We start from the raw sequence: 22,426 nt of genomic DNA, 5'->3' as shown, positions 1-22,426 counted from the left end.
TGACATCTGTATCTTGCAGATGGATTTTACCAGCTTTGCTTAGTTTGAAACTTAATTCCTTTTTAGAGTAAAGATCTATTTCACAGGATCACAGAATTACCAAGGTTGGAAAGGAACTACAAGATCACCCAGTCCAGCCATCCACCCATCACCAATAGTTCTCACTAAACCATGTCCCTCAATACAACGTCCAAACGTTCCTTGAAAACTTCCAGGGTTGGTGACTCCACCACCTCCCTGGGCAGCCCATTCCACTGCCTAACCACTCTTTCAGAGAAGTAATATTTCCTAATGTCCAGCCAGAGCCTCCACCGGTGCAGCTTAAAACCATTCTCACTAGTCCTATCATCAGTTACATGAGAGAAGAGGCCAATCTCGAGCTCACTACAACCTCCTTCAGATAGTTACAGAGAACAATAAGGTCTCCCCTGAGCCTCCTCTTCTCCAGACTGAACAATCCCAGCTCCTTCAGCTGCTCCTCATAAGACCTGTGCTCCAGACTCCTCACCAGCTTTATTGCCCTTCTTTGAACACGCTCCAGGGCCCCAATGTTTTTCTTGCAGTGAGGGGCCCAAAACTGGACACAGTACTCAAGGTGCGGCCTCACCAAAGCTTAGTACAGGGGGACAATCACTGCCCTGTTCCTGCTGGCAACAGTGTTTTCTGATGCAAGCCAGGATGCCATTGGCCTTCTTGGTTGCCTGGGCACACCCATAAAGAAGGTGATAGATTTCATTTATTTGTTTATTTTTAATCTCAGAATATCAAAATGAAAATGTAAAACTTCATTTTCTCACATTTGTTTGACCCTATGCTATTGTCTGAGCAGAGCTTTAGAACTCTCATATGATGACCAGCTAGATGCACGGACAGCTGCTGGTACTTCACTGTGGTGGTGATCACAACCTTTTTGAGGAATTCAGTGGATATTTCTTCTGAAAGATCTGGCTTTTCTCAATTATCTCAATTATTCATCAGGACTGAATCAGTCACTTTCTATCTCAAAAACACAAGACTAACAAATTATTTCCTATATATGTGACATATCATCACCAGCCTTGATGCTACTGAAGTTTGTGACTACACTGAAAAGCACTAATAAGTTGATAGCAAATGACCCCATGGTAAGTTGTACAGCAATTGCTTGACTATGCTCTGCAAGTGTATGCTCTCATAGCAACACAGACAGCATATCATTCTCTGCTGGCTTCATTAAAAAGAAAACGATCCTGTCTCTCAGTTAGGAAAAAAAAAAAAAAAAAAAAAAAGAAAGAAAAAAAAAAAAAGAAAGAAAGAAAAGCTGTAACTGTTGAAGCAGCATGCACCTAATAAGCTACTTCTAAATCTGGCTCCATCATTTCAGCCTGTGGACTAGCAGAACAGAGCTTGCAGAATCCTTCTCAAGTAAGTACTGTTTTCTCCTAGCAGCATGTCTCTTGTTTTGTTGTTGTATTTATTAATAATATTTAGAATGTATAACAGGTAGCAAAGGAATCTTCAGCATGAAATTAGTAGTGCTGCAATATGGCAATTGAATGACTGCTTTAAATATGAATTAACATGCTCTGCTGTTTCATTTGGCAGACATTACTGCCTTTAAAAGGAAATATTTAATACATTAAGGTACAAGGCAGCAAATTATAATATGTGGATGAAGCTTCTAGCTGCAGTGTGAGAAATCTAGTGAAATTATTTATAATTGACTGTCATGATAGGGCTTTTGAAATGAGTTATGGCTCTTTTATTTGCATAATCCACATCATCCACATCATGGAACATGTCTATTTGATCTCATCAGGACTGGAATGTGTATCCTGAATATGCTTCTGCCCATTAAGAATAAAATTAGCAAAACCATTTCTATCTACAAGAAAGGAAAAACTCATATAATAGAGCTATTAGTAAAAACAAAGCTAATATGTAGACAAGAAATCTACTTCAGGTTTCTATTAAATCCATAAAGAAAATATTTGTAATGGATGAATTTGTATAATTATACAGTGTTGATCCATCACTGTTAAACTCAACAGACTATAGATAAAATTATTCTTTGTATGAGAAACAGCATACATGCATGTAATTTGCCAAAACAAACAGCATATCCTGTATTATGTTTTCTGCAAGAGTCTTTAAAGAGCTCTGATGAACACATCTCTTCAATGTCATGAAATGGGGTGGGGCTATGGGAGTTAAAGGTTAAAAAACAAGAAACAGCAATCTTTTCTTCCTGTATGAATTGCAACTGTTGCAGTAAAAAGGAGTAAGGAACGGGCAATCCATGAGCCTCCCTTTATAGCTAGTGTGCAAACATGCACATACTCATATGCACACAAGTGTTTTTTCCCATTTACTTCTAGCTGCTTAGCACCAGCCCTCATGACATACAACTCTGCTTACAAACACGCAGGTGTGCAGCACTCGGCAAAAATAGCTGCCGTCTGAGACATTACAGCTCTAGCACTAGATCTTAGAACCTTTCAAGACAGATCCTATACCCCTGAATAACATTGTTTGCCATCATATTTATTGTAGTAGAAAATAAGCTGCATAAAAACAAATTGCTCAATTAACTTCCACAGAAATCTCCCTAACTACTTTCCTCCCATTCAAGATATCCATCTCCCAACATCTTGTGAAAACAGAATTCAAGAAATTATCATTCATTTCTCCTAGTTATTGTCAAATTATTCATAACAACACATTTTAAAACATGCTGCCAAGCCAACTCATTTATATGCAGGAAAGCTTTTTTTAAACAAACTTTTCCAGGACGTATTGAGGCATGGAACTGGAACAGCCATTTCCTTATTTACTGTAAGATAGAAATAGAAAGTCTTTGGCTGATTATGCATACAGAGAGATGAAGAATGAAAGTAGAAATGACAAAATTACTGCATTACAGTTATGGCGAACAATGACATATACCTTCCGGGCAAGCAACACTAAGCTTTCTAGGGCCAAATCTGAGCAGACTAATAAATCAGAACAAAGGGGTGGTTGAACCTGACAAGCCACAGCCCTTCCCAAAGTTACTTTAAAATCTCAGAATGGCTATAACATAGGCAGCAAACAGTAAAACACAGTGCCTTCCTCATAAGACCAAAAGAGCCCTTGGTAGGTAGTAACACTGCATTCAGAGGAGGCCGTCATTGGTGGCAGTTTCTGAGACAGACTAGGAGGGTAAGGAGAGGGAAAAAGACTGGATTTGTGAGGCCTTCAGGAAAACAGTATCTTCATGATGAATGCATTACCCAGATGAAAGGTTTGTTTCTTCCTTATGCTTTGTGATTATCTAATTTACCAAAGGAATGATCGTAATGAATTCCCACAAACCTACTTATGTAAACTTATGAGAGTCAAAACCTTCAAGGATTTAAGCCAGTACAAAAAACTGTAAGTTTTTTCAATGTGCTCTTGAACAATTCAGTCTATCACAGAATGTCCTAAATCAAACAAGCTCAAGGGGCAAGAAAATAAAGAATATACTACATAGCAACATCTTACTGCCCTTTCATTTATAAATTTGACAATTTTCATTCCAGTCTCAAAATTTCCTCTATGTTTAATCTTAACTAGTAAAATTCTGTGTTTCTACAGATGTAATAAAGATGATGAGTAAAAATATGCTGTCTCTAAAATAATTCCTGGAAGCATCACAGGGATGGATTTTGAGAACCCTGAATTTGCCAGTAAGGCTACAATGACATCATGACCTTGCAAAGTGAGTTCATCAGGCATGAACTCACTTTGCATCAGGCTAGGAACAGATTTTAAAAAAGAACAAATTGCTATAGAAAATATTATTATTTTGAAAATAAAGCAAAAGTTAGTGAATGGTAAATACTGTCAAACATGTTATATATACATATATATTTATGTCAAGACTGATTTTGCATGAGAAAAAAAAAAAAAATCCATTCTTCCATTCAGTTTTCCTCTTTATTATCTTAAATTTTCTTGTCATTTCCTTCTTTTTTTTTTTTTTTGCCAAATGATAATAACAACAACAACAAAAAAACCTACAAAAACAAATTAAAAAAAAACAACAATAATACTAAAACCTAATATACAGTCTGAGTAAGAATAAGAGAAAAGTTAGAGGAAAATGAGAAAAAAGAAATGTTTAATTTGAAAGCAACATGATAGATGGACAGGTTTAAGAACATACTAAAAGAATTTGATACTTTCCTAAAAACAAGGATATGCAAGGAATGGTGGAAGAACCAGACTCCTCATCTGTGTATTCTCAAAAGGATCAATTATTTTGCTGGCTGTTTTCATCAAATGACTACAAAGTAAACTGGAGCCAGACTCAATGCTAGTGCAATGCAGATGACATAGAGCTCTACCCACCCTACAGCACGGCTACAAAGAAGTCACAACGTGTGAAGAGCTCATGGAGCAGTTGGCTAAAGCAGAAGCTGAGCAAGACAAAGGGGATGTTGGCAGAGGACAGAAAGCATTTTGAGGACTCATTCACAGTCCAGGTATGGAACCTAAGCATTAATCTGATAAATAAACTGTTATTCACATATGTTATTGTTTTCAATTACCTCCATCTTTCTTGGCTGGAGACAACAGTCTATCATGCAGGTCATATCACAGGCTTTTAGTGCTAAGAAGTGCCAACAAGGAGGATATGCCACTGTATGGTCTGAAGCTTACCCTAGCTAGACCACGAATCTATACTACAGATCAGCTTCCATATCATTTTCAAAGCAGTCCATTGTCTGAACTGTGGATAAATAAAAGATCAGTTAAAACACTTGAAAAAAGATCACAGTCTGCAGCTTCACTTCACTGGCTTTTCTCAGCTGGAGTAAAATTTGTCTTCATGGGAGACTGAAAGGGAAAATGGCCCTTGGGAATTAAGGGCGACCAAATGTCATTTGTCTTTTTTATTCTAATGCTGTGAATCTCAGGTAAATTTCTTTGAGCAGCTTAAAAAATATACATAACGTGTCCACTGTGCACTTTTCTAATGTTAGGGATCAAATGACATAACAGCTAACAGCTTACAACTGATATTAATGAAACAGCAACGAAAGATACTCACATAGTATGACACCGAGCATAGCAAAAAAGAACATGTGTGGAATAGAAAGTCTTTGTCCTTCTGTGGTACTGCCACAAAAATAACTGAAAAATTAGTTTGTTGAAATATCTTGTGCTTGCATTTTCCCCTCCTTTAATTTTAATTCATTTTTAAGCTATAAATAGAGCTTGCATGTGAAAAAATTTGGCTGGCTCTGGTCTTACTGCAGCTGGAGTATTTGTCAGAGAACATTTTCAGAGTAGTGCAGGAGCTATGCTAAAAACTTCTCTCTTTCCTCCAATGTTCAACATTTTTTACAGGTTTAGCAAAGCTCTGCCTAGAGTGCAGCTATAAACTAAGTGGATTAGACTTGTGACTCAGTGCCAGCAAGATGGCATGGCTACATGTTGCATTGCCTTTGGTCACTCTGTAGTTGGGAGAGAGATAAATGGGAAGAGTATATCCGAGCAACAATGTACATTGGAAGGGCTGGGATAAAGCTAATTTAGAAGTCAACTGTCTAAAGGACATATGCATCCTTAGGGCAATATTTTGGAGCATTTAAAGACTGGATGAGAATGCATGGCAACATGATTTACAATAAATGCCTTCTATTGTAAAGGGAAGACACATCCTTTCTTGCAACAAGAAATGCACAGAAAAAGGTATAATTATAGATACAAATTCCTGAGGTCTACCCACTGATGACAAAACTTCCTGGAAACAGCCTTGGTTTGAATTAAAATAAACCCCAATATTCTGTTTAAAATCATATTTATGTTCTATTTTTAATTATTAACCTACCATTTTCCTATGAATCTTAATACATTGAAAGCCTGTCAGCTTATTTATAAATGCAGATCTTTTGCTGAATATCTAATTATTAGAGTATCAAAAGTTTTACATTACAAAAACTTTACAATGTTCTTTAGTTCTAGAACTGCTGGACACCTGCTTTGATCCAAAAATGAGCATATCTTCCAGAGCTCTACACAAAGACACTTCCTGTTGTCATAACAACCTTCTGCAGCTTTTTTGCTGCATGGAAGTCATGTATTTGCGCTTGAGACTATTAGCAAAAATTAAAACTCCAAAAGTTTTAAAGCAACGATAGCACTAAAAAGCATAAGGGAACAAAGATAAATACAGGTATGTCTACAGAAACACATTTCCACAAAGCTCAGATTTCAATTTGCAATCTTCAAAGCAAAGGTCTGTGAAGATATTACATTGCATCAATTTTTGTTTGGAGGTATTCTTTTTATTCTCTTTTTTATCCAAGATAGGCAGGTTTCTAATAATTCTGTGTATAATCACATTAAGAATGTAAATAATTCTAAGTAAATCTTTAGAAAAATTTTTGTATGTTTTGATATGTAACAAATTTAATAGACAGGTCCATGAGCACATCAGCCTTTTCAAGTGAAATACTGAATTATTATGAAAGTTCCATTAATGCTGTGATGTTTAAGATTCAGCTGTCGATTAAGCAGTAAAGGTTAAATATTAATATGTTTATTAAGCTAAAACAGGATAGGACATCTCAGCCACTGCACCACAGAAAATTATTAACTTGGAATTTTGAATACTTGGGACCAGATGATGAATTTTCACTGTTTGAATATTGTTAATATTTAGAGATACCAATTTGATCAGATCCTCATTAAGCAAAACTGTGTACCATTTGCATGGAGCTACACAATCCTTTCCTAATTTTTAAGGATAGGCAATGGTAGTTACAGAAGAAAATGCAAATGTTGTTCAAAGAATACCTAACAAGTTAATAACAGAGCTCCTAACAAAGGACATCACATTTACATTCAAGTCTGACACTTAGACTATTTTCAATTGACTTGCACAGTTGTACTGAATAATTGCAATGATGCTCACCATTTTAAAAAAGAATGCAACATCAATGCACAATTTTTTCTCTTGAGATTATTTTAGTACTAATAGGACAGTTTTAGAAGAACTCAGAAATGAGGCAAACATCCACCTAACAGAGGCATGTTGTAGCAAGGAATAACAGAATAATTTGATCGTTAATACAGCTCCCCAAAGGTATTTGTTTCAAGGGAATAGCCCAGACTACTGCAGGAATGCATTGCTACTCACAGACATATCTGCTGGCACTGAAAAGAGAAACTCTCTTTATCAGCAAATTCTTCAAAGAGATTTGGATATACAAAGAAAAATTATTTCAGTGCTTTAGGAAAGTCACTCATTATATGGAAACCAAATCACCAACATCAAATCATTACAAGAGAGTTCAAAGTCTCAAACATTCAACTGATTCAATATTCAGATACTTGATTAGTGTAGTGACTAGTGGAAATGATTCCTGTGCTTCTTCTGCTCTGTGGGTAATATTTTGGTGAATTTTCTTAAGATAGACCACTGTAAAGGCAATGTTACTCCTTGCTTTGTTAACATCTATTCCAGCTAAGATTTTGAGCAGTTAAAAACAAAAGTTCTACATCGTTTATTCCCATTCCAGCCTAGCAGGTAATTCAGGTAAGAACTCTTCTGTCACTTTGCAAGGTTGGCTTTAATTTTTTGGTTTATATTGTGTCACATGTTACCAACTAGTTAAGAATATATGTATAGAGTCATTAGGCAGAAATGGCAGAAAAAAGAGAAGAGGCAGTATTAAAACCACTCAAATATACTCAAGCCAGGTTACCTCTAACCTACAGCCTGATATCTTTCCCATATTTCTTTAAAATGATATTTTACTGCTGATGACATTTCAAAATAAATGGTCTTCTTCTTGACAATATGAAACAATTCTATGAGCCATTTCTGTTATCTATTCCACAGACTTCTGTAGATTCGCACCTTAAAATTTGCACATATGCAGTAGATAGATGAATTTGCGTTTGGAGTTAACATTTCTTTGTTCATGCACAAATTATCACATTCCATCATGAATAAAATAAAACACTGATTACACTAGAGAAGAGGCCAACCCCCAGCTCACTACAACCCCGCTTCAGATAGTTATAGAGAGCAATAAGGTCTCCCCTGAGCCTCCTCCAGGCTGAACAATCCCAGCTCCCACAGCCGCTCCTCATAAGGCCTGTGCTCCAGACCCCTCACCAGCTTTGTAGCCCTACTCTGAACACATTCCAGGGCCTCAATGTTTTTCTTGCAGTGACGGGCCCAAAACTGAACGCAGTATGAGGACCTACAGAAAAAGAAAGCACTAAATTCTGGCTTTATAAGAAAAGTGTTGTGTTCTGTGACTGCATTGAAAAGGTCATGAAAATCTCATTGTTCACAACAGAAAGCATTCGCTGCCTCTTCATGCTGTCACCACTCACATTCAAGCGAAGGTGAAATAACCCTGTATGAACAGGGCTTATGCATTTTAATCCACATTGTTTCTATGATCAGAATAATATTTATACAATGGAATGGCACAGTACCACAGAAAATATGGAAGTATTTCAGAAAATAATTCTAGTAAAGGCAATTGATTTCTGATGTGTTAAAAAAATCTTTTTGTCCACCCATTATTTGCAAAATTAATGCACTTAACATGTTAATTTGAGAGATTTGCAAGACTTCAGCAGCTTTTATGAGCAATGATTTAAATGAGTCCTGGAATTGTCAATGTGGAGTCAATAAATTATATGTGATGGGCCAAGTGACTAGTAATGAGGGATCTAAATGCAATGACTGCTTGGAAATGTAATGGAATTACATTTTAAACTGAACTGCTGCTAACCTACAAGCTATATGTGGTATTTCAAATATGCTCCTCATTTACTGCTTTTCCCCTTCTTGCCACCTTCTCATCTACCTCAAAACCTTCCAGAGACCCTTTTCACATTTTCCTGCCCACAGGGCTTAATGGAGATCACTCAGTATTCTGCTTATAATCCACTTAAATTTTCTTTTTCCACCTGCCATATTTAGAAACATGTCTGATTCCCACCAGACAAAAATGATTAAACCATAGAAGGATTAATGTTGGAAAGGACCTGCCTTAAAGACCACCTAGTTCCAACAACCCTGCCTATGACAGGGACACCTTCCAATAGAGCACAATGCCCAAAACCCCACCCAATCTGGCCTTGAACTCTTTCAGGGATAGGGTACCCATAATGTTTCCAGTCAACCTGCTCAGTATCTCACCACTCTCATAATAAATATTTTTTTCCTAATGTTTAATTTACATCTATTCTCTTCATAATTTCTTTTAGCATAGTCGTATTTTCTGATTCACATAAGAAAAAAAATGAGTTAAATAACATGCTTTCCTAAAGTAAGGAAATGCAAAAGCAAACAAACAAAATTAAACCACCTTTTGAATTATGAGTCAGTTAACCTGTGAGCACATCATCAGAATTCTCCCAGTTTTCACACTGTTCACAAAGACTACTTATAGTCTTTAACCTCACTGAAAGTAGCTTTATGTTCCTGTATGCACAGTGCAAAAATAGAAATTCTGCTCATCAAAGCTCATAGTTGCCTGTTGGTAAAGAGTGAGAAGAGTCTCACATGCAAAGAAGTAGGAAAAAAGCATCATTCATGCTTTAGATTCATTTCTAATGTTATGTGACTGCACCTTGCTTTCGTTTAAATCTTAAACAAATTATTTTAGAAGATAAACAATGGCAGGAACATGCAGGTAGAAACTGTAAATCACATTCTTTTTGGATTTCTGGGCCCGGCAGATCTGCTGCTAAACTTTCCAATAGAATAGCAAACGCTACTAGCATTAGGACGATACAGGATGACCTTCTCTACTATTGAATTTTAAAAAGCCCCGAAACAGAATCACCCCAGACTTTACTTAGTGAGAATTGATTTACATCATGGTAGTTTTGTTTCCAGATCAACAGACAGGACTATATGATATGCTCATTTGGATCAATGAGAGCCCATGCTCATCCACTAAGCACTCAATACCCTGGAAAATTTGCATGTCCTATAGATTCTGTTGATTATCATGGCTAATTAAAATGATGAGAACCTGCTATTGATCTAATTATGAAACATATGCATAATTTGGGATGCATATGGGATAAAGTGTGGTGGCTGTACTATTACACCTTTCAAAGACATACCCATTGCCTTACGAGATAGAGAGGATTTATAGGAGCACCACTTCCACTGATGCCAGCTGACATACCAACACTATAATAAATGGAGTCACAGTCAAAGGGCTCCATTTCCCCTGTTAAGCCAGAGGGTGCTGTGCCTGGAAGACCAGCCAAACAAGAGGGGGTTGGCAGGGTGACTAAAGAAAAAGCACACTGTGCACCCAACTCCACATCTGTGGCAGAATCAGAAGCTGATGTGGAGAGGAAAGTCTCTGGAAATTTGACGATGAACAGTTACTCAAAACGCTGCAGCTCCAGTGAGGACAGCTTTGAGTTACAGGGCAGCACAAGGTCAGAAGCTAAAAGCTTTGTTAAAAGCAAAAATAAGGATGAAGGCTATCGACCCCATCGATCAAAGCACTGTCAGAAAGGGGGTGAAAAAACCCATGGACTGGAACACACTTCTCTATATCCTGCAGAAGTTGGAAACGCCAGCCAAAAGCTCCAGAGGCAGAAGACAACACAGAAGAAAAGCAGTTCCTCTGCATCTGACTTGAGCTTGGTGAGTCAAGGATCATCAAGTTCATTGTCTGTCGTGGAAGAAAAAATTGAAGCCAAACTCAAATTCTCTCAGTTTATTAATGAAGTTACTTTCAGAGTGCTTGATCCCATGAGTCTGAGGTCATATCGAGCTGCTAAACTGAAAAACACCTTTCCATCTGGTGTGAGAAGCCTAGATGACTTACGTATTAAGAGAAAGTCTCCTGAAAGCTGGAAAGAGAATGCCGTAGCTGGGAAAAACCATCAAGAAGTAGACTTAGAGAGCTTGAGAAGTGATGAAGTTGTGGCTGGAGCACGGACACGCAAATTAGAGAAGTCTTTGTCAATGGATACAGGTCCCTCTCTCAAGTCATTTGATAATGGTGCCTCATGCAGAACAAGATCTTGTTTGCCCGTAGAAATTATGATTTCTCAAAGCAAAGAAATGCCAGCCACAAAATCTGCATCTCTGCCTAGAAGTACAAGCATGGTGAGCTCTTTATCAAATCACTTATTTGGGTCATTTGTGACAAATGTATATTAATGTGACTGCTTGAAAAGTTTGCTTCCTGCCTGGGTTGATTTTTGCTTCGTACACCCATTTTTTAATGAAAGGAACAAATATAGCGGGTTTTTTAGTAGCTTAAGTAATCATCTCCATGTCATGTGAAGGGAAGGACAGACAGGATACACTTCTTCTGACCTTACCACTTTTTTCATCTGTATGAGATCAAATGAGGTATTTTAGCACTGCAATGAAGCATGCACATAACCAGATCAGCTCAAGATAAGCAGTCAGGGAGTGCTCAGAGTAAAACAGTTTCACATACAGAGGGCTGTATGACAGCCAAGCTCACTAGGTTAGAACTTGCTCAGGTATCTCTACACAAAACAGGTATATTCTTTTAATAAGTTTAATTATTATCCTGAAAATGCTGCTAAGGTTTGTGTGCCTGGAGTTAATATATTTATAATATATTAACTAATATAATTTCTTTACCGATTTTTCTAAAAAAAAACCCAACAAAACCATATATTTATCTTAAACTGATAAAGGCTGAAGCTTTCTTTTGCAGTCTGGACAAAACTATTTATTTATTTTTCATTGTGAGATTATTTGCTTGGCTTAGGATGGGACTTCTATACCTATCCAAGTTGGAGAAGGGAGATTGTTTTGCTTTGAATGTATGGCATGGTCAGAAAACCTGAGCTACTGAACCTGGAAGTGATACATTATGTTCTTACACCTCTTGAGCAAAGGTTTTAATCCTACTTGAACAATAAGGATCCCAGAACTGCTGTTAAATACCGTGATTAAACACAAGTGAAGAAAAGAAAGGAATAGCAGCAAAAGGGGGGAGAAAGGGGGGGGAGGGAGTTGTTAAATGAGTGTTCAGACAATCTTTGGTGCTATTATTGTAAAGATATTTTGAAAACACTCATTACATAAATGTGCATTTGAACACATACAGAACATCGCACAAAATTGTTTCACATGTTGGCTGCCAACGTATGATTCATATGTAGAACACTATGTCTAAGGTAAATAAATAATTAGGTCACACTGAATTAAGTATGAAAATAAGATAGCAGAAATATAAAAGCATAAATCTTGAATTACATGAAAGAACACGCTTGAAAATCTGAGGTTGAGAAAGTTGCACTTCATTTAAAAAAGCAATTGACTTAGAAGAAAAATTTTGTGACACTGCCTGATATGTTTTCTGCAGACATTTGAGGAGTTCACAACTGCTTCCTATACGTGTATATTGGACCCAGACCTACTACACTGATTTTCAACTTTCAGACTTCTGAGAACTGTTCAAAAATCTTCAGGAACATTTCAGCAGCAAGCATTTATGTATTATCAAAGAGCTGCAACTGAAGTGAAACCTCACCAAGAAAAAAAAAAGACAAACCTTTTTCGCTGTAGATATTTGCAGTGGAATTCCAGACAGCTAATAGTATCAGAAATACATTCTATTTAATTAAATGTGGTTCTTATAGGTAGAAAGCAATTATCAAATACAACAATTTACTTTTATATGTTGACCTAAATTTGGTGTGCTTGGATGAATTAGCAGAAAAGTAAAATAGTTTAACCAGATGAAAGAAAACACACCAAACCACAGGAGGGTACGCAACCATATCATACTTCCAGGCTGAAAAAAAATAATGACCTGTTCAACAATCTGAAAAAATCAGGAAAAATGTTGAAAAGGATTGTTGACAACGAAAAGAGCTTCTTATTACTTGGAGGAAACATCTACTGCAGTCTGTCAAAGGACAGATTCATATAGCAAGAAAATGACTGCATCCAAAAAACATGCATTTTCCTCACATTCAGGCTCTGTCTCTCTTGTATCTTTTAATCTGCATTTTTTCTCAAATGAACATTTATGAGTCACATATGGCAATGGAAAATGCCACATGACCACCTTTCCTTGCCTCCCTCTTGCCATGTTTTCTCACACAACATTGCTTAGAACTATGTTCTTGTCTGCCTTGCAAATTAGAGATGACCATCAGGATACCAGTAGTTTCAAAGCGTTTTGTCAAAACAGATATAAGAATACATGGCTTAATTCCTTTGCCAAATATTTGAGAGAGAATAGTGGTCATAACTTTTCACCATTTCAAAACATCAGTTAAATACAGTAGTTTCAAATTTCTTTCCTTTAAACTCATTATCATATAAAGTGAATATAGCCGCTGAATTGCAAGCTAAATAAATCATAACAAATTCACACTGTTATTTTTTCTTTATCTAAACATCTCTGAAAAGTGTCTGTATGTTTAGTAACACTGTAGAAGAATCACAGGTCAAAATAATTGAAGGTGAGCACTGTAAGCTAAGTACTAAAAACTTTAGTCAACTGGGACAGCATTTCCTTAGTACATCCAAGGATTCTGATTGCATCATTATAATCTCTCTTCTTCTGATACCAATACTGACTTATTTTCTAATTCTGAGCACAACGACTGTGAAATTGTCACTTAGGCTGCAATAGTAATATGTAACATTGCAAATATATGCAAATACATATTCTTGGATCTTCTAGGATTGGTAAAGTAGCTTTTCAATATCTCTTGAGAGATAGGCAGTCAAATATTCTAAGCTACAAGATCTAATGACCAAAGCAAACAGCAGTTCTCTCTCACCCTGAGCTCATCTGAAATCAAAGACAAAATTGTTTTTCCACTGATTCAGTTATCTTAAATATCCTCTAAATCTCTGAGAGGCTATTTTAATTTTAAGGAACATGAGAGTATTAGTTGCACCAACAGCAACCAAGCTGGGACAAGACTGAGCTCAGCAAGAATAGAAGTGCAAGTATTTATCCAGTTTCAACAGTAAGAGTGCTGAATCCTCTTCTTCATTTTATTTTTGACATTTGTGGCACACTTTCAAAATGTTAGAAGCCAAGAAGGCTATGTGTTTTCACCTATAGCTAACTTAACACCTCCTGTCCCAATAAGGTAGCATTGACTCCTTTTCCCCCTTCTAAGAGGAATGCAGCAGCTTTGTACTGTAGGAGAGATCAGCATAATGTTTTTAGAGCAGCAGATGTGACATCGTTTTACAAGCAACAGTATGAGCAGATGGTGTTTAGAGATTTCTCCTTGCCTGCTCTAAAACACCTCCGTTGGGTCACTAATGGATCCTTCGTCTAGTTGAACATAGTGCATAAAGCTATAATGTTCCCAAGATGACGCATATGGTCATTTACTGCTTCTCAGCTCATCAAATACAAATTAGATCAAAATCTTCTTTACAAAGTGTAGACACCTACAAGTCAGTATTCAATAAAGCATGCTATTTATTCAAGACAGGACAGAATAAAGTCTGAACTACTTGACAATAAAAAGTATATGCTTTCAATGAAATTAATATCTCAATTATGGTTTTTGAAGTTAGGGTTTGTACTTGGTTTCTCCACCACTATCATCATCCATTTTTAAAGAGGCGAAGCAGCAAGTGACACAGAGGGAGCTGTCTTGATAAATAAACAGGAGTTATTATGATGCTGACTTTGTTCAAGGTTCTGCACTTGTGTTGGGACAGTCCCAGATGTGTGTATAGACTGGGGAAAGAACTCATTGACAGCAGCTGTGAGAAGGACTCAGAGGTCCTGGTGAACAAGAGCTGGACACAGTCCAGCAGTAAGCACTTGCAGACTATAAGGCCAACTGTATTCTGGGTTGCAAAAACAGAGGAGTGGCCAGTAGGGAAAAGGAAGTAATTGACCACTTCTGCTCTTTCCTCATGAGGCATTCTGCATCCAGGTCTGGGGTCTCCAAAATGTGGAGCTCTTGGAGCTGGTCGAGAAGAGACAGAAAAATGATCAAGGGCTGGAGCCTCTCTTCTGTGAAGAAAGGCTGAGGGAGCTAAGATTATTTAACTTGGAGAAGAGAAGGCTTCAGTGAGACCTTTTGAATGGGCAAGATTATAAATATGAGGGAAAACAACTTTTTATGTTTTCTAATAGGACAAAGGGAACTATTTTAAGCTAAAAGAGGGAAAGTTTAGATTACTTACAAGGAAGAAATTATTCACCAGAAGAGTGGTGAGGCATTTAACAGGTTGTCCAGAGAAGCTGTGGATTCCTCATATCTGAAGGCATTCAAGGGCAGATTGAATGGAGTCCTGAGCAACTTGATCTAGCAGGAAGCAACCCTGCACATGGCAGGGAGCTGAAATCAGATAATATTTAAGGTTCCTTCCAAACCTAGTCATTCTATGACTCTATCAATTACTGCACAGCAATTAGGGCTCCATCCAGATCACAAAATCATTTTTCACCCAAATGTACTAATTGCATTCATTGGAGAGGCTACTCATTCAGAGAAAAATGCTGAGCACATGAATTTCACGTTGATTTTGGTATTTCCTGGCACCAGCCACAGGAAAGCAACATTGGCAATCAAGATGTTTAGTGTTCATTTTCCAGAAATTTGTGTTAATATGACTTTTCCTTTGAGTTTGAAAATCACTTCTCAATTGCATGCTCTAACTTTGGGTGTCTGTAGAAAGAAGTAGTACTTTCAGAGTAATGGAAGTTACAACAGGCTCATAACAATTAACATTAGCAAATACTCCTGAAAACTGGAAATCCAGACAAGGGAAGACAAAAGAGGAAGAAGCAGAAAAAAAGAAAACAGTAGACCTTTTTTCTCTGTACCAGGTTTTATCTAACAACCTTTATGTGTAATTTGTGAGTTTTGAAGGTATTTCGAATCATAGAATCATAGAATCACAAGGTTAGAAAGGACCTATAAGATCATCTAGTCCAACCATCCTCCCTTTACCATACCTACAGAAAAACCCCTAAACCATATCTCCTAGCTCCCTATCCAGACGCTTCTTGAACACTGACAGTAATGGCCACTTCTCCTTCAAAGATCAGCAAGTGTTTATCGCGTCTATGAACAGATTTTTCACCCTACCATAACATAGCTTTGGTATATCACAGAAGCAGAAGATCGCAGCACACAGTGGATGTCTCCCACAGGCACACGCAAGAATTAAAAAAAACAACAACATTTTGTCTGGTGAACATAGTGAAAATCTGTGGATACTACCAAGAGAATGCTCAAGTGCAAGTCACTGCTGAAACGTTGCTGATATATTTTTCACTTGTAATCAATAGTTTTGCCCTATTTGTTCAGTGGCTTCCAGGTCTGTTAAAATTGTAGCGACTGATGTACTACAATTAAAGGAAACACAGATAGAACCTTTCTCTGCCCCCTAGCATGCTGTAACACCATCTGAACAAAACAAAAATTGTCTTCTTAATATGAATCTTGCACCACATGCACTATGCGGACAGAATAGAGGGAATCAATATGGTTGTCTTCCATAGATGCAACTGAAATATCCTGTTTCCCAGTAGGTCTTGGTACTCTGTATTTTTGGTATACAATGAGAATGAAAAATTTCAAGAACAGAAACTTTTTGTGAGTTAAAGAATGGATTGTTTTATGTTAGATGTGGTTCTCAGTGAAATGAAACCTACTTACCCCAGCACTGTGCACTCAGGACTCAGAAAACTGTGAAATGCATGCATTGACCTCAGGTCTGGTAAAGAATTGGTCTCCATTTGGAAAGATGCTTTACCTTTGTAGAATATATATCTTTTCAAGAAGCTCTACAAAAATCGAATTTTTCCTCTTTGCAAAGAAGCTTTAATTTGACCTTATCAAATGAAATGAAATTCAGTGCCAGGAGTTCTAGCTGACAGGAAAACATGCCTTGAAGATAAGAAAGTAGAAGTAGATGCCACAAATCTTTGCTTTAAAAGTCTCCCAACACAATTTTTTAGAAAAAATACTAAAAGGTATGTTCAAAAATGATTAGGAAAATCTCTTAAAGAGGTCATTCATAATATTCAGTTGTGAGTGAGGTCTCAGTGGGAGTAGTAGGATTTGATATTAACAGGAAAATGAATTTGAGATATCACTATCATTAACATATAGAGAGTAAACAACACATGCAATTCTGCTCATTTGTCTGATTTGAAAGTTCATTACTGTACTTGCACTTGTGTAAAGAATTCTGACTCCTGACAATAAGCAGGCCCTTAATGTGTTCAAAAGCTTTCCCATTTTGGAAAATCAACCTTGTTGGAAAAGCCATCATTCTTTTTTCCGATACTAAAATGATATTCCACAATTTGTTGAGAGCTTACTGATGGAAATGTTCAAGTGAGCTGGAACACCTATTGCTGAACAGCTAGCTGGTAGATCACAGGCTGTGTAGCCTTCTGTTAAGACACTGTTGGCCAACAGTGAGCTTATGAGCACTAACATTTGATGCTATCTAAGCAAGGATGATCAGTGATATAGCAGTGTCTGCCTCCTCTTCAGATAACAAGAGCATTTAAAACAAAAGAAAATGAGGAGTAAATACCTGGCTTGTTCATAGAGAAACAATTTTTATGCTAGAAAGAAAGAGACAGTTGCCCTAAAGATCGATTCCCTAGATAACTGTAGTAACAAAACCTAGCTACGTGAGTGTTAAAATGAGCAGCTGATGAGCATTCAAAAACTGGTTCATGATCATTTATTTCTACAGCAGCCAGCCAGACCTTCATACCACTTTCTTTGCTGAGCTCTGTGTTGTGAACTCACAAAAAGTACTAGACACATCCTATTCCTGGAGACTCAGAGCTGAATCATAGTCTTGCAGTGAGAAAACTAGGACTGCCTGTAAGACATCAGCAGGAACTAACACAGCAATGGCCAACAGAGCTTGGAAGGAAGAAGTAAATACTGTCTGATACTGAAAGGCATTCATAGGCTGTGATGATCCTGGGTACCAGAGGCACAGCACAAGAAAACTTCCAAGATGCTGGAAAGCAGCACTTATCACAGTGAGGTTGCAACAGGATTTGTCTCTATCTCCTCATGGCTGGGCACTGCCTGGCAATGGGTCCTGCTGAGCCAGGCCCTATCACAAGCCCACTATTGAGCCCAGCCCTGTTCCTATGGAGGTAGGTGCACAGTGCTGGCTGGGGCTGCCCTAGTGCTCACCTGGCTGCATGGGCCACTCAGAGAGTCATCACAGTCTCCTGGAAGACCCGGGAACTCCAGTAACCTGATAGCATCAGGGCAGGGAAACATGGGATGGATGGAGGCACTACACTGCTGCCATTCATGCAGAGCTGATCTCTGAACAGCAACGGAATGTAAAATACTGCCCAGTACACAAGAAGTTATCATGAGGAGAAATTGTAGATGTCCCTGTTAATTGCTGAAGAGTTGGACTAGATTACGTTAAAGGTCCCTGTAAGGTCCTTAAAAGTCAACTGAAACGATTCTACACAACAGAATTGCGGTACTGCAAAGAGAATAAAACCAGGGTTACCCAGTCATTACTGGGAATTTAAATCGAAAAACAAATTGGTAATAAAACTGCTAAATTGTCTTCATGGATGACTATATTTAACATTAAAACATAGAAAAGTTTCTTAATTTGCCTTATATATGTTTTCTCCACTTTTCAGTATTTTGAGGTTTTCTCTTGCTTCTTATTTGAGTGTTCCAGTAAATATAAAACACATGCTAGGCCAGTCAGCAAAGTTACATGATGTAATGGTTACAACCATTACAATCAATGCAGTTAATTAAAAATACAGTCAAAAGAGAAATGGTGATGAGAATTGGAACACAGTAAATAATTAAAAGGAAATTAGTTTGGCTCTGAAAGAGCCAGTACCCAGTTAAAATGACTTTTTAACTCATTCATAGCAATAACAGCAAACCTAATAGAACTACCTATTCTCCTTCCAATGCTACCCACCATGTAAGTGCAAAAGTCTCACACCCCAACTTCCTGTTGCTCTGCTATCTTCCCCAGCATCAATCTGCCACTCAATTCCCAGCACCAGGACACCAGGGAGATGGTCTGAGGAGTTTCAAACAGTAATCAGGAAAGAAGACTAAAGTGGTAGAAAATAACTTGATGTCTTTTAATTATTCCAACAAAATATGAAAAATTCCCCTATAGTTGCAGGGAAGCTGTTGGCAAAATATATATATATATATATATATTTATCTGTTTACTTATTTGGAGATTAGGCAGAGGCAGAAAGGACTAAGAGTGATCCCTTCTCAAGCAGCTGGCTGCTTATTTGTACCTTGCTTATAGGCATCCTGGATTGTAACACTAGCATTGCAGGAAGTAGCCTGGGAAGGAAAGAAGCTTTGTTCCTCAAGCACCAGGCCTTCAGAACAGATGCTGGGCACTAACATAGCTAGTTACGTTTCTGAGCTCAAGTCTGCAGGAATCATTTTTACAGGTTATTGTGTCTCTGTCTGATATTACCACAGCAGTATTACATCTCTATAAATTGTGTATTGACAGCTGCAGTTGGTTTCCTGCTTTTCTTGTATTCATTCACATCTTAAATGTTCCTTCCTTCCTCGAAGGATATAAATCTCTCCCCCGTGTTGGGAAATGTTAGTGACAAAGAACAGGATGCTGAGAAGAAACTTTCAGCTTTCATTTCCTCAATGAATAAACTTTCCAGTTCTTTCAGAAGGAAGAAGCAAATGAGCCCTTCTGGCTGAGTCACTATTTAATAATGTAATAATTAGCTAAACATCATGACAACTAGGCATTATGTATTTTCCACTCTTATTGAACTTCTATCATCAGAAGAAAATCAACAGGTAGCTCTTCTAGTAATTCTGTTATTTTAGTGCCACAGATCAATAGTTTGATTCTTGCAGTTCTCAAAGATATGAAGCCTAATAGCTATAATAAATACTAGCATGTGACCTCGAAGCTGTAACAGAATTTTACAAAGGTGTATGTGCATTGCTTTAATATATCAGGAAGAGCTACCTGACAGATTTATTTTAAATCCTTATTTTCTTTTGCACATTTAAGACCACATTTGTTCCAGTGTTGTTTGTTACTTTGCATAGTACCAGCTTTTTTCTAAATACACATTGTAGCAAAATATAGTTAAAACTGGTCATGTATTTATAGGGTTTCCTGCCGTATGTGAGATTAGCAAAAACTTTTCAGAGATGGTGAAAGCAGGTGAGGTCATAATAATGTTTGTTTAGTTTCATATAATTGTCTACACTGGTTTATTGTATAACTTTGAACTTTCACCAGCTGTAAAACTGGAACTAATCATGAAAAAAAATCATGTTGCTCTGTGTAATGCTTCTGCTTCTTTGCATAAAATTGACTGATGCAGAAATATACCTCAGAATGTCTAATTGTTAATCTTTCATAGAATTTTCAAATCCTTCCCTTATTAGTATAGCTGGAGGAGTCCTTTGGCTAATATATACAGGAAAAATGTCCAATACTCCTTCAGCACTTATAGAACAATAGAATCACAGAATATTCTGAGTTTGAAAAGCCTCAAAAAAGCCAACTTGTGATTCCACAAAGAATTACCTGAAAAATTAAAGCAAATGTCCAAAAATGTTTTCTGAATGCTTCTTGAACTCTAGCAAGCTTGTTCCAAGATCACCCTCTGGTACTATGATCTTTGGTGGGAAGGTTCAGTCTCTGCCACCATCTGCTACCAACATCTGCTTCTGACATCATGGACCAAAAAAATAAAATAAGTTTCAGAGCATCTCTCATAATTCCAGAGTGGTCTGCAGGTTTCAAGCCATTTTCTCATCAATAATGAACCGTCAAATAGTTTCTTCAATCACTCCTGGTTCTTTCAATGTCCTTGGACTTGTATATTGGCACATTATGATTTTTCCCAGGCATGTGACTGGCAGGCTATTTGGATATTTCTGATATTTCTCTGTTTGCTGTTTTGAACTTCCCTGCCACCTAACAATCATCCTCAAACAGTTCCTCGCTTGCCTTGGATCTTTGTCCTTTTCTATCCATTTAACAATTATTCCACAAAGGAAATGACTCATAATGTTTTACATGATAATGGAATATAGTAGTCTGGCTCTACAGAACATCAGTTTCTTTTTTATGGTGTACTCAGATGCATCACACCTCTGTCTTTAACTGTTTGCTTTCCACTGTTTGTAAACTATACATCCTGATAACAATGTTTCTGAACAACCAAGGCTCATAATCAGACAAAACAGCCCTGTTCTCTTTGCCTCCTAGTTACTGATCTGTCTTCTACTGCAGTGTCACTCACTTGGCCTGTTACCATCCTGTTTTTCAAGGACATAAATAATGCTTTCATATCCTCCCAAAGAATTTGCAAAATACTCTTTTATGTAATTATCTTTTATGTTAGATTTAATTCAACACAGCTCTAGCCCAACACTGTTTATCCTTATTCTTGTTTCTTTCAACATTTTCAATTCTCAACTTTATCTACAGTGTCAGTACATTGTCAACCCCTGAAAACCTTGTCCTATGTGCAATGACTTTCCTGACATGGTGAATTTAGATATCTAAGGTTTGTCCTAAATCTTCCAGCAGCTGGTGACTTTTGCTCCAGCCACAACCCAGCTCATGGCTTCTCTGAACTGAAGGCTGATGGAGTTCAGACAGAGCTCAGTCACTGTATTTGCACTTTCCTTTTATAGCTCAAAGTTAAAAATATCTTGTGTTTTTATGTCAAGTACAGTGCTCAACCCTCTGTAATACAGTTTTACAGTTAAATTACTGTGTCTGGATTAACTGGGAACTATTAACTTCAGAACAAGTGCAGTAGACCTTACTACTGTCAGAAATAAATCTACTTACTTATTATGTTGTTTCCATAAAATGCACCATAAAAACATTTTCCACTTTTCTAGTGAATTTTCAAATAATGGATCTAGATGACATGTTCACAACTCTGATTTCTGGTCTATTTTGTATGTTATATTTACAGGTGCTACAGTGGAGTATGGTACTTAAATACATTCTGTTTTATCATTTCCACTATCCCCCACTTAAAGAATATATTAAAACTTAAGCAACTGCCCTGTTCATTCATTATGTTGACAGTTTGCCTCTCAAAACATAAAATGAACAAGCAAAAACAAAAAACTGAAAGCCAAAAAACCACATGCACAAAAAGATAATAGAGGGGAAAATATAGTTACAATTTTTCATATACTTTTAGCATAAAAGCCTGAAATTACCTATCACTGGGTTTTCAGTGAATAACTTTTTGGAAAAATATGCTTTGAGAATTATGACAGACACTGTAAGTAGAAAAGAGTAATAATTATTACAGAATCACAGAATCACAGAATGACCCAGGTTGGAAGGGACCATGTAGTTCCAACCCCCCCTGCCTAGCAGGGCCACCAAACAAACACAATTATTGTACAGTCATTCTCAATATATAACACATCATAT

General features: G+C 37.2%; 1 protein-coding gene across 6 annotated transcripts in view; it reads left to right on the top strand.

Moving 5' to 3' along the window:
- Positions 1-1,159: 1,159 nt before the first annotated feature.
- The window catches only part of BEGAIN (brain enriched guanylate kinase associated), a 140,556-nt gene continuing 119,289 nt past the window's right edge, over positions 1,160-22,426 (top strand). For 4 of the 6 annotated variants that reach the window (XM_085550580.1, XM_015865691.3, XM_015865689.3 and 1 more), the window contains exons 1-2: positions 1,160-1,404; positions 4,361-4,487. In XM_085550580.1, the coding sequence (XP_085406706.1) occupies positions 4,440-4,487 (48 nt within the window). In that variant the 5' untranslated portion in view covers positions 1,160-1,404; positions 4,361-4,439. Of the gene's footprint in view, positions 1,405-4,360; positions 4,488-10,189; positions 11,117-22,426 lie in introns of those variants that run through there. The other 2 variants (XM_085550583.1, XM_085550582.1) reach the window with 1 other exon arrangement.

Source organism: Coturnix japonica, chromosome 5, assembly GCF_054131305.1.
Source record: "Coturnix japonica strain WE chromosome 5, WE-NBRP24, whole genome shotgun sequence".
Classification (NCBI taxonomy): domain Eukaryota; kingdom Metazoa; phylum Chordata; class Aves; order Galliformes; family Phasianidae; genus Coturnix; species Coturnix japonica.
Note: the sequence above shows the minus strand (reverse complement) of the source record. Positions and strands in the feature narration are given on the sequence as shown.